The following is a 16,699-nucleotide window of genomic DNA, read 5'->3' as shown; positions in this document are numbered from 1 at the left end:
GGAAAAAAAATACAAAAGCAAACTCACCAATATTACCATGTATTACAGCATGGTAGACTACTTCATGTCTACAGAGACATAAGTTTGAAATCAAATTGTATATAATAGTCTTTGTCAAGCAGACAAGTAATTGATGAACTGCAGAAAAGAGCATCTCCAAAACAAGGTATTCTGTATCAAGAGTTCTTAACCAAGCCTACATAAATTTCTACAGTCTATGAAACTTATGAAATTGTAAGCAAAATTTCATATACATGTGCATTTTTTTTCTAAGGGGACAGTCATCAGGTTTTCAAAGAGGTCTAAGGCTCAAAAATGCTAAGAGCTATTGTTATAATTTAAAGCTCATCTAATTCCAAAAAATGTGAAAAAAATGTAAAAAAAATAGTTAAAATAAATGTTTAAATCATTAACTATTTAATATAAGATAATATAAACTATTATGCTGCACTAAAAAATGCAAATGTGTGGCATTCAATGAGTTAAGGGTCTGTTGCCTAAAAAATTTACTTAGTTATTCCCTAAGAGTGCTGAATAAATGTAGTACTGCCATATGTTTTGCTTGGATAATAAAGAAAGGTGGAAAGAACATGAGCTTGAAAATCAGAAAGACCCAGGTTCAAATCTCAGTTCAATTTATTAGCTATATGAACCTAAATGAGTTCCTCAACCTCGGTGCCTCACAGTTTCTTCCATGATAAAAGGAGATAATTCAAGGATTAAATGAAGGCTTTCTGTACATAATAAGAGCTTAGTAAACAGTAGCTATTATTATTGCTATAAACATTTTATTACATAGATTATATTTCAAGTCCTTAAAATGAGTGGAAGAGAAACTTGTATTAATAGGTAATGACTGATTCAAGATAATGATATTATACCATATTTAAAACTTAAACCAGATATTTTACCAAGTGTTTCCATTTGTGAATTTAAGTCAGTTAAATTTTAAGATCTCAAGAATAAATCTCTTAACCCTTGATATATACCAGTAGGATCCACTGGACTCAATTTTAGTTCCTGAATTTCTTTTTTAGCTATTCAATTTGTAAGGACAGATAGTTATGACTTTTATTCTTTCTTATGGGTCTTCTAAAGTACAAATATAAAATTCACTTATTTTGAAAAAACAATAAAACTTATTTTATTTTAAAATTACCTTATCAGTCCACTGAACTCTTTTGTAAATCTAAACTACATTACAGGATTTTTGTGTTCTTATTTTTCATATATCTTATAACATTTAGCTATTACATTATCCTAGGAGTTATTTCATCATTAGTCAATTATTCCCAACTATACTAAAAAGAACAAAAATCATAAGACAACAGAAGAATGACGGACTTGCCTAGAATGGTAGTTCTCATTAATGGTGATTTTATTCCCAAGAAGATATCTGGCAATGTGTGGAGATATTTTTCACTGTCATTACTGAGGAGTGTTTTGTTATTAGTCAGTAGAGGGCAGAAATACTGCTAAACATCCTACAATGCACAGGTCAGCCTCTGACAACATAAAATTATCCGGCGCCAAATGACAATAGTGCTAAAGTTAAGAATCCATTTTCACTTTACACCCACAATGGCAGAAAGACAAAAAGATCTTTCAGAATTATCAGATGAATCAAAAGATGAATGACAGCAGCATACTAGCTTCTAATTTTGATTGTGAAATTGAAAATCTAAGACTTTGAGTCTTCAGAGGACAATATTTTATATGAATTTTCTGAAACTCGAGCATTAATGAGTGAACAATTTCTAAAGAAAAAAGAACTATGGTATTCTCACCCAGTTGGTCATTCAACATGAAGATTTCATTATACAACCTTTTACAACAAGGACCTGAACCATCTCATTGTGCTAAAAGGACATGTTACAGTATTCTTTCATCTTTAATGATATTTGGGTAACTAAATTTATTTAAAATGGTTCACATGTAGACAGATGCTAAAGGCAGGTGTGCAAATAAAGGTGATTAGAACAAAACAAATAACGTAAAAAAGTTTAAATATATTAATCATCCTGATTAGTTTATGAATCTGAAAATGAAAACGTTTTGCAATTATGAAGTAAAGATGACTGACTTCTCTTCAACAGTTACCTGCCATCAAAGTTCACAAAAGTATTGTGTTTTGAATATAAAAGTGTAAAAATTACCAGTGGTAAGGATAAGCTAGAACCTATGAGAGATGTACTTGACATCATTTTGAGCTGAGACCCATTTAATTTTAAGAAAATTAAATATAAAAATGTTATTGCAAAACAAGATGAATCATTTGGTGTTTAGCACAAATACCTACTTAATATTTAAGTAATGAGCTACCTGGTACATTAAAAATGTGATTTAGTATTCTTAAAATGTACTATTAGTTTCACTGTACACTTCAAAATGAAATCTAAAAGGAATATGAGAAAAAAAATTCTTCAAAGTTGTTACAACCTCAATACTTTCAAAACAGAACTGATTTCAAGGCAAAATTTTTGCAACTAATTTCTGAGTGATGAATAAATGATACTCAGTATTCTCAATAAATGATACTCGAGTAACAGCTTTAATTTCAGATGGCAGTTCATAGTTTAAGGGTTTTTTTTTTTTAATAATATTAAAACAAAATTAGAAAAATGCTTATACCTTAACAGACTGTAAGATGCTAGTTCCATGCTCAGTTTCAATTTTGCAATTATCACATTCAATATTTTGGACTTTTATACAGCCAGACCCTGATGACTTGATATTCAAATCTAGAAATGAAAAAAGAAAAAAACAAGTTAGTACTACGGCTAATGGGCTCCCAAGCATTTTAGTACTCCCCTAGAAATCCAGCTCCTCTGTTATGTCCATATTACTGAACCCTGGAGACAGTATAGTTGTCAGCAGTCTCTTTAAAGGTAAGGGGTCTCCACCATGGCAACAGGACCAAACATAATGTCCTTTTCTGCCAATTTTTAGAAATAAAGCAGTTATTTCTGTTGGCCTATATCATCTAAAGAGACAAAGTAACATAGGAGGGAAGTAGATAAGGTCAGTAAATAACTCTAAATCTTATAGGCACTCTTGGAAAAGATTAGAGAAGCTTCTTTCCCACTGAGAACACATAGACACACACACGAGTAAGAATACAGCAAGTTAGTAAGTCATTATAGAAAACTGGATAAGTCAGCCTAGTCTCTTTTAAACTCATGAAGATTTAAAATTCATTCTCAAACCTCCCTCAAATTAAAAGCATTTTGCAGGAGTAGCATAGATCAGTATTTTTGACCATGACTTAGTATTTTAAATCTTATCTCTAATCTTACATATCTAAAAAATGAGGATATTACAATGCAGCTCTATCACAAGGTATTTGCGGTAATAAAAAATGGGAACAACTTTGAAAAACCTAGTACTAAACGTTATTAAAACTTCAAAATTGTGGATTAAGAACAGTATTATCTGAAGAAAACTGAAAAATAAGGAGTCACAGGTACCATTTTTGGCTGTCAATTTAAGGCATAACCTTAAGTGTCTCTGTAAAAAATTTTTAAAAACTGATATTTAATACCTAATTGAAATAAGTAGTGATGATTTCCCTTAAACTGGACTAGAGAAATAAATACTATGTTGCCCCAAACACAAACTACTGATTTCTCTTAAACTAGACTAGAGAAGTAAATACTATGTTGCCCCATACACAAACTACTGGGGCATTACATCAAAAATTCAATAGTTAGGGCATAAAAATCAATTTTTACAGTTGTATATATCACAGTCTCTAATCTATAAAGATTTAAAATAATAGCAACATTTTGATTGGGATTAATCTAAAATATATAAAAAGACAATTTTACCCCATACTTACATGGATGCAAATGCAACTGCAAAATTTTTATCCAGTTAAGTAGTGTTCAACATAAGGCTTGATCTAAGGCAGGGTTGATAGACATGGAGAGAAGGAAACAGATTCTAAACATACCCTACCATCACTAGATAGGTAGAGAAATTAGGGCTAGACACTGAGTGGTAGTAATCCTACTCTCACCCATCCACTGAAATAGGTATAGACAAACTGAAAGAACAAGTATGAATAAAACTGAATTATGTTGATTTGAGGGGCCTGTGGAATAGACGCAAGGAAACAGTAAATTAGAAGTGGGGTTCTGGCTCTAAAAAGTGGAATCAACAAATAATGAGATTTGAGATCGCCAACACAGGTAGTTCCATTTTTACCTGTGCTGCCATAAAATTTTGTGCATCTCTATTTTAATACTCAGTCTATTGGTACTACAATAGTATATTGGCAATCTTCCTCCCTAACCCAGACTATTACATTTTGAGGTCAGGGTTTCTACTTCATCTAAACTAGTTAGAAGTTGAGAAGCAATAAAGCATAGTAGTTAGGCAGATTCCAGTCAGTTCAAATCCCAGTTCCACCAGTTTATCTTTGAAAGCGAACAGGCATATTTCTTGATCTACTTCCTAGAATGTGAATTTCATGAAGGCATGGATTTTTTTCCTGTTTGTTCGCTCACAATAAATATTCAGTGAAACTTGCTGTATCTCAATTTCCTTATATGAAACAATGACAATAACAATATCTATTTTATAATGCAATTGTAAGGATTAGAAAAGATTATCTTAGCAGTGTTAGCTGCTATTATCACCAACAATAGCCTTCAGTATCAAGAAGGAGAGGAGTCTGGGGAGACTTTCCTACAAAAGTGCTGGCTTGCATTTGAGAAATAACACACAGCCCAATTACCTAGGAAACATCCTGCAGACATTAACAATTGGAAGTTTCCCAGGCAGTCTTACTACGTGTTTTTCTTCAAAACCTTCTACTCATGGAAAATTTACTTAGGCCAAAATGAATGGAGACATCAGTTAAGCTGGGAACCTATTTGAAACCAAATATTTGGTCCAGGTTAGAAATGGAACACCCAATAGACAGGGCTATTTTGAGACATTCCCCAGACTGTGAACAAGGGAAAATGTGTATGGACTGCCGCATCATTTAAGGGATTATCAAAAAACATCAACCCTGAAAAATAAATCACTTTGCTATTGACAAGGTGCAGTGACAGATATAGGAACAAAGTGCCAAAGGAGAAAATAAGGTGCTCCACAAATGTTATTTCACGTAGATTATTCCAAATCATGTTTCCATTGATTCATAATTTCTACAAGTGGGAAACTAATTCGTAACTACTACTCGGACACTCAAAGTAGGGCAGAAAAAAAGGCAGCTTCCGAAACGGGAAACTGTAAATTAGGTTAGGAAGTCAGATCCAAACGGACCAATTAAAAGTGCATGTCGGCCAAATTTAAGAAGGTCGCTGGGTGTGCCCTGGGACCCAAACCCGTTTTACTGTCACTTGCCAAACTTCAGGGGTGCGTTCACCTCCACCGTCGCCTGGGGATCAATGGTGTCAGACACGATGGCCACCTCTTTCAGCGCCTCGTCGTACTTCACCTGCAGGCGGACCGGGTCCTGCGCCCCACCCTCCACTCCGCTCACTGCAACTAGCACTCGGTCGGCGTCCGGGTAGGTAAGGGGGTCCAGGGGCCTCACGGACAGGTGGCACGGGAGCCGCGCCCGCAGCCGACCGAACGGGCTCACCAGCAGCGCCCACTCCTTCAGAGTCCGGCCTGCGGGGCCAAACCCAGAGACCTCGGTGTCGGACCCAGGCCAGCGCTCGTCCGGACCCGAACCGTACAGCCGGGTCTGGCAAGCCCGACAAGCCCAACGCCCCGCGGCTTCAGCGGCCCACACTTGGAGCTGACCGAGCTGGAGGGAGCCGAGCCCCCAGCCCCAACGGGGAGCGAACATGGTGTGCCCCTCTCGCGCTCCCTCAGATCATCTCAGCCACAGGCCAAGTCTCAACTTGTTACTGCGTCGGCTCAAGTAAAAAGGGAGACGTTTGCGAGGGTAAGCTGAAGTAAGAAGAAGACGGCTCACTATATCCCGCAATTGAAACCTTAGCCCCACACTACTCAGCGACAAGTTGAAATTTCGAAGCTCTTAAGTTTCCACCCTGACCCGGACTTCTCGCCTACCACCTCCCCTGTCGCAAAGACCGACGGGATAGGTAGTTCCAAAGGGGGACAAACGGCGAAGGGTTCTAGGCCGCTCAGATCAGAAACTACATATCCCAGGAGGCAATGCGCACGGTAGAAAGCGTAGTAAGTGCTAGATTGTACTCGGAAAAAGCGCGTCCTTTGCTTCAAACCCATTAGCCATTGGAGGGACGGAAAGGAAAATCTACATAGGAATTCAACTGGCCAATGGAAAGCGCGGAGGGGGCAAGGTGGGCAAGACTGCGTAGTTTCCTTGGATACCGAGGACGCGACATTTTTGGAGAGGGTAGAGCTGTGGAGTGAGATCTAGAGAAAAAAAGGAGCCTAAATAAGGATCAGTACCAAGCGAAGGGATAAGAAACGGCATTTTAAAGGTGAGAACTAGATGCAAACCAGGAGTACCGTTAGTGGGTGGTTAGGTCCAAACTTCATTAAACCAGAACCGGGTACCCTGGGATGGAGAATCCGTAGGGAAGAGGATAAGGAGCCAGACTGGTACTTTTTGAGGGAACTCTCTGACAACAAATATAGGAATACCGTTAGAGTCCTTCCTCCTGATTCTAAGTGATCTTGGGCCAGTCATTGGATGTTTCTGAGTTTTAATTGCTAGCTCTACAAATGAAGTCAGTAACGTCTTCCTTGTCTTGCCTCAAAGGGTTTTTGTAAGGATCAAATGAGATAATGGACCTGAAGGCCGTACACAGGCTATGAAATTGCAACGTAAAGTACTGTATTTTTATTTTAGGGATAACATTGCCTCTAAGTTACGAAAAGAAAATCTGAGAGATCAGGACTTGTGTTGTCAGCAGCATTGATCTCTTTTACTACAAATGATCCTCAGTTTTAGAGATAAAATAAGATACAAGAGGGAGAGGGAGAAGGAGGGAAGGAGGGAGGTAGTCAACATAGTGCAATGGAAAGAACATAGGACCGATTATTTTCCTTGCTCTGCCACTGGTTTATGTGTATCGTAACCTGGACCTGTTTCTTCAACTTTAAGATGAAGAGGGATTATACTAAATGACAATACCTTTTATTATTCTGTGGGCAATTTAAAAAATGAAAAAATAAAAAAAGATTTAGTTTCTCCTTTTCTGTGCCACTTCCTCCTCCTACGAATTATTCCCTAAGTTCTTTAAAAAGACAGTGCAATGATGTTTAATAAAATGCAAATGCAGAAACTGAATTCCTTAAAAAATTGAAGCCCTTGGCCAAGAGCAATGACCAGAATAACTGGGAGATATAGTGAGAGAGATGGGTTAAAGTCCTTACCGTCCCAAGTCAGAGTTCTTTGCTAGCCATTACCTTTTTAAAAATTCATTGATTTATTAAGTTATTCTTTCCTTTCTGTCCTCCTGTTACTTCCTCCCTCCTTATTCTTCCTCCTAGTGAAGGCTCACAATAGGTGCTAGCTTTTAGATTAACCAAGTTCTCACTGAATACTTGTTCTGTCCTTGGCTTTGTGTTTCATTTGGTCAAAATTATTCAGACTAGTCTTCAAACTGTCTTTTTAGTGAAAATCCACAGGAATGATTTTGAAAAAGAATTTTAAAAAGACATTGGTTTAAGCAAATTGAGGATGCACTCAAATTTGTTGCACATGTTCCAAATATCTTTAGATTAAAAGGATTCTCTAATAAATAATTTTGTTTCTATGGTAATTTTTCCTTTTCTGAAACAAACTAAGTAAATAGAATTGGCAACCGAACCTTTATTGTCTATGTGGCAAAATAATTGTTTTATTATTTTGAAGTAAACATAATAATAAAACTAAAGTAAATTGACTGAAGAAATTACTTTTCTGATCATATGAGTTTAAAAATGGGGAAAATTATTGATAATTAAGCTTGATATAAGATATGAAAAGGTTACTGATATTTTTTAATTAAGTTAATTGAGGTAACATTGGTTAATACAATCATATAATTTTCAGGTGTACATTATCATTTGACATCTGTATATTCTATTGTGTGTTCACCACCCAAAGTTCAGTTTCTTTCAGCTACCATATATTTGATCCCCTTTACCCACTTTACCCTCTCCCTATCCCTCTATGTTTGACTCCCTTTACTCTGTCTAGCACCCTCCTCCTCTCCCACCCCACCAGTAACCACTGCTCTGTAGCCCCTGGTAACCACTAATCCAGGTCCATGTCAATGAGTCTCTGTTTCTTTGTTCTGCTCATTTGTTGCTTGTAGGTTTATATCCCACATATAAGTGATATGTGATTTTCAATTTTTTTGTCTGGCTTATTTTGCTTAGCATGATTATCTTGAGTTCCATCCATGTTGTCACAAATGGCAGTATTTCATCTCTTCTTATGGCTGAGTAATATTCCATTATATATATGTACCACAGCTTCTTTACCCAATCATCTATCGTAGAGCACTTCAGTTGCTTCCAGGTCCTGGCCACTGTGAATAGTGCTGCTGAACATCAGTGTGCATATATCTTTTCGGATATGGGTTTTCAAGTCTTTGGGGTAAATACCCAGTAGAGAGATTGCTGGATCATATGGTAGATCAATTCTTAGTTTTTTGAGGGACCTCCATACTGTTTTCAATAGTGGCTGTACCAAATTGCAGAACCACTAGCAGTATATGAGGGTTTTTATTTCTACACATCCTCTCCAACATTTGTTATTACTTGTTCTGTTCATTATAGCCATTCTAACAGGTGTGAAATAGTATCTTTTTGTGGTTTTGATTTGCATGTCCCTAATAGCAATGGTGAGCACCTTTTCATATATTTGTTGGCCATTTGTATGTCCTCTAGGGAGAAGTGTCTCTTCAGGTCCTCTGCCCATTTTTTGATCAGATTGTTTGTTTTTTTATTGTTGTTATTGAGTTGTATGAGTTCTTTGGATATTTTGGATATTAAGCCCTTATCAGAGGCATTGCTTCCAAATATATTTTCCCATTCAGATGGTTGTCTCTTTACCTTGTTGATGATTTCTTTTGCTGAGCAGAAGCTTTTTAGTTTGATGTAGTCCCATTCATTTCTTTTTGCTTTTACTTCCCTTGCCTTTGAGGTCAAATTCATAAAATTTTCTTTAAGTCCAAGATCCTTGAGTTTCGTTCCTATGTTTTCTTCTATGTGTGTTATTGTTTCAGGTCCTTAATCTATTTTGAGTTAATTTTGGTGTGTGGTGATAGACAACAGTCTAATTTCATTCATTGCAGGTGGCCTTCCAATTTTCCCAGCACCATTTATTGAAGAGGCTTTCCTTTTTCCACTGTATGTTTTTGGCTTTTTTGTTGAAAATTATTTGCCCATATAAATATGGGTTTACTTCTGGATTCTCGATTCTGTTCCACTAGTTCATGTGTCTGTTTTCCTGCCAATACCATGCTGTTTTGATTACTGTTGCTTTGTAGTATAATTTGAAGTCGGGTAGAGTGATGCCTTCAGCCTCATTCTTTTTTCTCAGGACGGCTTTTGCAATTCGGGGTCTTTTGTGCTTCTGTACAAATCTGATGATTTTTTGTTCTATTTCTTTAAAAATTACGATGGGATTTTGATGGGGATTGCATTAAATCTGTATAAAGTTAGGTAATATGGTCATTTTAACTATGTTGTTTCTTCCAATCCAAAAACACAGAATATTTTCCATTTCTTTGTATCTTCTTCAATTTTTTTATAGAGTCTTATAGTTTTCATTATGTAGGTCCTTCATGTGTTTCATTAAATTTATTCCTACGTATTTTATTCTTTTTTGTTGCAATTGCAAAAGGAATTATTTTTTCCACTTCTTTTTCTGACACTTCTTTGTTAAAGTATAGGAACGCTATGGATTTTTGAACATTGATTTTGTATCCAGAGATTTTACTGTTGTTACTTATTGCTTCTAGCAGTGTTCTTGTGGAGTCTTTAGGGTTTTCTGTATAGGGAATCATGTCATCTGCAAATAGTGACAGTTTTACTTCTTCGTTTCCTATTTGGATGCCTTTTATATCTTCCTCTTATCTGATTTCACTTGCTAAGATCTCCATTGTTATATTGAATATCGGTGGCAAAAGTGGACAGCCTTGCCTTGTTCCTGATCTTAAGGGAAGGTTTTTAGTTTTTCACCATTAAGTATAATGTTGGCTGAGGGTTTGTCATGATGGCCTTTATTATGTTAAGGTCCTTTCCTTCTATACCGACTTTGTTAAGTGTTTTTATCATAAATGGATGCTGTATCTTGTCGAAGGCTTTTTCTACATCGATTGATATGATCATATGATTCTTATTTTTGAATTTGTTTATGTAGTGTATCACATTAATTGATTTGCATATGTTGAACCACCCCTGTGCCCCTGGGATGAAGCCCACTCGATTTGTGTATAACCTTTTTAATATGTTGGGCTGTATTCGGTTTGCTAGTTTCTTATTTAGGATTTTTGCATCTGTGTTCATGAGAGATATTGGTCTATAGTTTTCTTTTTTTGTGTTATCTTTACCAGGTTTTTGTATCAGATTAATATTGGCCTCCTAAAATGAGTTGGGACGTATTTCCTCTTCTTTGATTTTTTGGAAGAGTTTGAGGAACACAGGCATTAAATCATCTTTGAATGTTTGGTAGAATTCACTGGTGAAGCCATCTGGTCCTGGACTTTTACTTTTTGGTAGGTTATTGATGATTGTTTCAGTTTCCATACTGCTGATCAGTCTATTTAGATTTTCCGGATCTTCTTAATTCAGTCTAGGAAGATTGTATTTTTCTAAGTGCTGGTCCATTTCTTCTAGGTTAATAAATTTGGTGTTATATACTTTTTCGTGGTATTCTTGCATGATCCTTTGTATTTCTGCTATGTCAGTAGTAATTTCACCTCCTTCATTTCTGATTTTGTTTATTTGTGTCCCACCTCTTTTTTCTTTAGTGAGTCTAGCCAGGGGTTTATCAATTTTATTAACTTTCTCAAAAAACCAGCTGTTACTTGTATTTATGTTTTCTATGTTTTGTTTTGTTTTCAATTTCATTTATTTCTGGTCTAGTTTTGATTTCTTTCCTTCTGCTGACTTTAGGCCTCATTTGTTCTTCCTTTTCTAGTTTTCTCAGATAAAGCGTTAGGTTGTTTATTTGGGCTCATTCTTGTTTTTGGAGATCAGTCTGTAATGATGTGAACTTTCCTCTTATGACTGCTTTTGCCGTGTCCCAAGTTTTGATATGTTGTACTATCATTATCATTCATTTCTATGTATCACTTGATCTCTCTTTTTATTTTTTCCCTGTACCAGTTATTCTTCAGTAGCAGGTTGTTTAATCTCCATACTGTATTTGTGGTTCTTCCTGATTCTTTTTTGCAGTTGATCTCTAGTTTCAAACCATTATGATCAGAGAATATGGTTGGCATGATTACAACTCTCTTATATTTGTTGAGGCTGTCTCTGTGTCCTATTATGTGGTCAATCCTTGAGAATGTTCCATGTGCACTAGAGAAGAATATATAAGCAGCTGATTTGGGATGAAAGGCTCTGTAAATGTCAATTATGTCCAGTTTGTCTAATGTGTCATTTAAGGATATTATTTCCTTATAGAGTTTCTGTTTGGATGATCTGCCCATATCCAACGGTGGGGTATTTAGGTCCCCTACTATGATAGTGTTTTGGTCTGTTTCTCCCCTTAGTTCTGTTAGTAATTGCTTTACATATTTCAGGGCTCCCTCTTTGGGAACATAGATATTAGGAAGTGTTATGTCTTCTTGGTGCATGATTCCCCTTATCATTATGAAGTGTCCCTCAGTATCTTTCTCTACCTTTTTGATTTCGAAGTCTCTTTCATCTGATATTAGTACCGCTACTCCTGCTTTTCTCTGAATGCCATTTGCTTGGAATATTATTTTCTACACTTTCACTTTCAGTCTATATTTGTGTTTGGAGCTGTGATGTGTCTCCTGGAGACAGCATATGGTTGGGTTTTGTTTTTGATCCATTCTGCAACTCTGTGCCTTTTTATTGGTGAGTTCAGTCCATTTACATTTAGGGTGATTATTGAAATATGAGGTCTTCTTATAGACATTTTATCTTTTGCTTTCTGGTAGCTCGGTTTTTGCATCGCTTCCTTGTCCTTGTGTTTCTGTTTTCTTTATTTTTGGTTGGCTTTTGTGGGTTTTGCCTCTGATTCTTCTTGTTTTGTTATATACTTCAGTTCTGACTCTATGGTGTGTGGTTACCATTAAAAATATATAAAGAATAGTTATACATATATATATACACAGTCATCTATTTTCTTCTGCGTGTACCTTATCTCCATTCCTCTTTGCTAATTTGGATCTTTGAATCCTCCCCTTTTCAGTCATTGTTATTTCAATTTGTCCCTATGTATGTGAACGTTCATTACTATCCTGTTATAACAATTCACTTCTTATTATTAAGCTATAATGCCCTGCTCTTAATAAGGGTTGCACTCCTCTGCTTCTATTTGCCTGGTAGTGACTTTACTCATAATTATGTATTTTTGTTGTTGTTGTTATTTTGTTTTCGATGAGGTGACCCCTTTCAGTATTTCCTGTCATGCAGGCCTCTTGTGGAGAATTCCCTCAAGTTTTCTATGTCTGGAAAGGTCTCAATTTCTCCTTCATATCTAAAGGAGAGCTTAGCTGGATACATTATTCTAGGCTGGTAGTTCCTTTCTCTTAATAATTTATATATTTGATCCCATTCCTTTCTGGCTTGTAAGGTCTGTGCTGAGAAGTCCGATGATAATCTAATGGATTTTCCTTTGTACATTACCATTTTCTTTTCCTTGGCTGCCCAGAGAATTCTATCTTTGTCGTTGATTTTTGATAACTTTAATACAATGTGTCTTGGTGAAAGCCTTTTTGGGTCAAGATAATTGGGTATTCTGTTGACTTCTTGAATTAAGTTGCAGCTCATTCCTTAGATATGGGAAATTCTCATCCACCATTTGTCCAAAAATGCTTTCTAGTCCCTACTCCTTTTCCTCGCCTTCTGTAATGCCCATTATACTCATGTTTCCTCTCCTGATGGTATCAGCTAGTTCTTGTATTTCTCTTTCATTATTTTTCATTCTTCGGTTCCTCTATTCTTCCTTCTGATTTATTTCTAGATTTCTGTCTTTGATATCACTGTATCTTTTCTCCATTTGGTCGACTCTATTTCCCAAGCTTGCTATTTCATTTTTCAACTCTTGCAGTGTGTTCTTCATCTCCAGAAATTCTATTTGGTTCTTTTTGAGGGTTTCAGTCTCTTTGCTCTGCTCATGTAGTTGTTTTTTTTAATTTTTGAAATTATCAATATGATTTGTTTTGGATCTCATTAAGTTTTTTCAGAAGTACCATCTTGAAGTCTCTATCATTTAAGTCTCATATTTCTATGTATGTAAACTTATTTTCTGGAAATTTTTCTCTTTCTTTCTGAGATGCCTTGTCACCTTGGTTGTTCATGGTCTTTAATGGACTATTTCTCAGCCTGGGCATTAATGGAAGTGTGTTCTGCTTTTTTATTCCAGAAAGAAGATTTATTAAATAAAGGTCTCTCTTTAGCGTGCTGCAAAGAAGGTGCTCTTCTTTTGGTTTCCAGTAGGTGGCATCTAAGCCTCTAGGATCCCTAGCAGTTTAGGTAGAATTTGCTGAGATTCCCCTGGGGCTCTGAGGTGATCGGTCTTGGAGGGTATGGGGTGAGGGGCCCTCTGAGTTGGGGATTGTGGGCTGTGGCTCAGCCTCAGTTTTGCAACCTGGCTGGTTAAAATCAGCTGTTGTTTCTCTGTAGTCCCGCCCCACTTCTCCACTTTCTGCCCTGATGACTGGGCCCGTAGGTCTGCTCTGCAGAAGCCCCAGCACTTCCAGGCAGGGTTGTTCAGGAAAGTTGTTGCGCCTTCACCCCTCCCCCTCCTCCTACAGGGAGCTCTGGCGGCTTCAAAAGGCAGCTTCTTTATTACTCCCAGTACACTGCATGACACCCGGCGTTCTGACCTGTGGTAGCTCTTATGTGCACATCCCACGCTCAGACGTGCTAGTGTGCAGTTTGGGTGTTTGTTGTTGAGTTTTAGATGTTCAGCTTATTGTTGTTTCAAGGGGAGAGATCTGAGGATGTCTCTCACTTTGCCATGTTTCCGCCAAATCGGTTATTGATATATTTAAAAGTCTAATGACTTATGTATCAAATCTGTCCACATGTCAATAATGACTAATAAAAATACTACTTTTGCAGAATCACCTCCCAAAATCCAGATTTGTGTGCGTGATGCTCAGGTAAAGCCAAAACATTGAAACATCGGTGCTGGAAGATAAAGAAGATTTACTTGATTTGGCTCAGGCGAGAGAACAGTAGAGCAAAATCTCTCAAATTATTCTCTTCAAAAAGCAAAAGTAGGGAGTTTTTATGCAGCTAGGGAGTAAAGGAGGGGAAGTTCCAAGAAACAGAAGTCTATGTTTCTGTAGTCATAAATGACGCTTTTTCATATCAGACACCTGGGCATCAGCAGCTGGTCACAGGTACCTTGGAGACATTCTTTCCTTCCTACGAAACAAACTTATAAACTCTCCTTATGGTCCTGGAATTATCTCCTCCTGCTTGACAAAGAAACAGTACATCAGCAATACAAAATAATATTGTGAGAACAAAGGATGCTGGGTTGAAGAACTAAGATTCTGCAAAATATCTCATGACTGTGCATCAGTGATGTTATCTTTAAAGCAAAAAGCAGAAACTAGACATCTGGTGACTATCACTATTGAAGCTAGTATTGTTTTGTGTTTTACTAGCTATATTTTTCTATTATCTCAAGCAAAGCGTACCTTTAAACATTTCTCCCAGAACTTGTTTTACAGGCAATCCTTCAGAACACGACTAACATACTTTCTTAATCTTTGACTACACGCTATGTGACAACTAAAACAATTGAAACATTTAGTTAAAGCTGATATCTATATCCTAATTAAGAGTTAAATTATTTAATTCTAGTTACGAAAAATGCCAGGGGCATTAAAATCACAAGGGGCTCGGCTACACTACCTTCTATCTATATGACATTACTGTTTTCAAAGCTTGTTCACATGTATCATAGTTACCTCACAAAATACCCTAGTATTTAGCAGGGCAGTGTTATTATCCTCACATTACAGATGCAGAAACAAATTCAGAAAGTTTAAGATTAAACAGTTAGATGATCTGGCCCTTATAGCACTCTCCCGAAAGATCCTTCTATATTTCTGACACCTTTGAAGAAAAATATTATTCATCGAATGAATGAAGAATCAGAGATAACTTTTTCTCTTTTTTAGAATTTACTTGTATTTTTTACATCTTCAGTTTTCTTAAAAAAAAGCTCTTCCATGGACATGAATATATCCTGATGGTGGGAGTATAAATTATTCCAACCATCCAGCATTCAGTTCAGCAATATGCATAAATTGCTTTTAAAATATGTGCATTTATGACCTGGAAATTGTACTTTTTGGAATTCAATGTAAGCATAAAATAAGGGATATTCAAAAAAATTATATTTAAGGAATTTTGTTTTATAGGGCTATTTATGATAGTAAAGAATTGAAGCAACTTAAATGTCCAAAAAGAGGAGGGTGTTACATAAATTAGTATACATTTGGAATATTAAGAAACAATTTGAAAATTATATTTTGAAGACTATTTAATGATATAGGAAATTTCCCACAATATAATTATAAAGGGAAAGCCTTCAGTTCTCCTTCTGTGTGTGTTCCCTTTACTCTCACACTACTACTACATTCACAACACTTCACTTCTGACACTCTGGTCACCAATGTGTGGGGCTTCTCCCCACAACAAGCAGTTCTCTTGCACATCAGCTAGGTGTCTTACAATTTAACTCAATTGTAACACTATGTGGAGAGAATGTCAGATCCCACAAGTTAAGGGCTTTGTCCCAGAAGACTCCTCTCACCCACTTTAGATGCCAGTCGCAAGTAATATGTCCCCAGGTTACCCACAACTTCTGATTTGGCTACAAATTGATGGTTCCCATGACCCCCTCCTCAGATTCAATTAGTTTGCTAGAGTGGCTAACAAAACTCAGAGAAACATTTAACTTACATTTACCAGTTTATTAGAGGATATGTATGATAAAGGATATAGATAAACAGCCAGATGAAGAGATATATAGTGTGAGGTCTGGGAGAGTCCGAAGAACAGGAGCTTTTATCTCTGTGGAATTGAGGTGTGGATATGTTCACCAACCTCGAAGCTCTGAACCCCACACCATCTTATGGAAGCCCATCACATAGACATGATTGATCATTATCTCCATTTTCAGCCTTCTTCCTTCTCTAGAGAATGGAGTTCAGGGCTAAAAATTCCAATCTTCTAATCATGGCTTGTTCTTTCCAGTGACCAGACCTCATTCAGGAGCCATCCAGAAGGCCACCCAAAATTGCCTCAGTAGAACAAGATGCTCTTATCACCCAGTAAATTACAAGGGTTTCAGGAGCCCTGTGTCTGGAACCAGGGCAGACACCAATATATATATATTCCTATTAGTTCACAGTAATATTAAGTGAAAAGAGTAGAATACCAAATCGTATGTCTATTATAATCCCAATTCTGTAATAATAATAATAATAATAGTAATTTTAACATAAAATTATATTTAAAAATATATTCCATAGAAACAATTCCAGAGGGATATATACAACTTGGTAACAGTGGTTATCTCTAAGTAGAGATT

At 36.5% G+C, this 16,699-nt stretch overlaps 2 protein-coding genes across 13 annotated transcripts in view; one reads left to right on the top strand and one right to left on the bottom strand.

The window, feature by feature from the left end:
* Window positions 1-6,076, bottom strand: part of FAM185A (family with sequence similarity 185 member A) — a 55,390-nt gene extending 49,314 nt beyond the window's left edge. For 2 of the 6 annotated variants that reach the window (XM_039848965.1, XM_039848962.1), the window contains exons 1-2: window positions 5,356-6,050; window positions 2,632-2,741 (exon numbers count right to left, since the gene is read on the bottom strand). In XM_039848965.1, coding sequence (XP_039704899.1) covers window positions 2,632-2,741; window positions 5,356-5,806 — 561 coding nt within the window. In that variant the 5' untranslated portion in view covers window positions 5,807-6,050. Of the gene's footprint in view, window positions 1-2,631; window positions 2,742-5,355 lie in introns of all 6 variants that reach the window. The other 4 variants (XM_039848963.1, XM_039848964.1, XM_039848961.1 and 1 more) reach the window with 3 other exon arrangements.
* Window positions 6,077-6,193: 117 nt separating this feature from the next.
* The window catches only part of CCDC146 (coiled-coil domain containing 146), a 139,757-nt gene continuing 129,251 nt past the window's right edge, over window positions 6,194-16,699 (top strand). For all 7 annotated transcript variants that reach the window (XR_005649900.1, XM_039848949.1, XM_039848947.1 and 4 more), the window contains exon 1: window positions 6,194-6,428. The gene's annotated coding sequence lies outside the window, so the exon portion shown is untranslated. The remainder of the gene's footprint in view (window positions 6,429-16,699) is intronic.

Source organism: Pteropus medius, unplaced genomic scaffold, assembly GCF_902729225.1.
Source record: "Pteropus medius unplaced genomic scaffold, Ma_sr-lr_union100, whole genome shotgun sequence".
Lineage (NCBI taxonomy): Eukaryota > Metazoa > Chordata > Mammalia > Chiroptera > Pteropodidae > Pteropus > Pteropus medius.
This window is presented reverse-complemented; position numbering and strand designations above follow the sequence as displayed.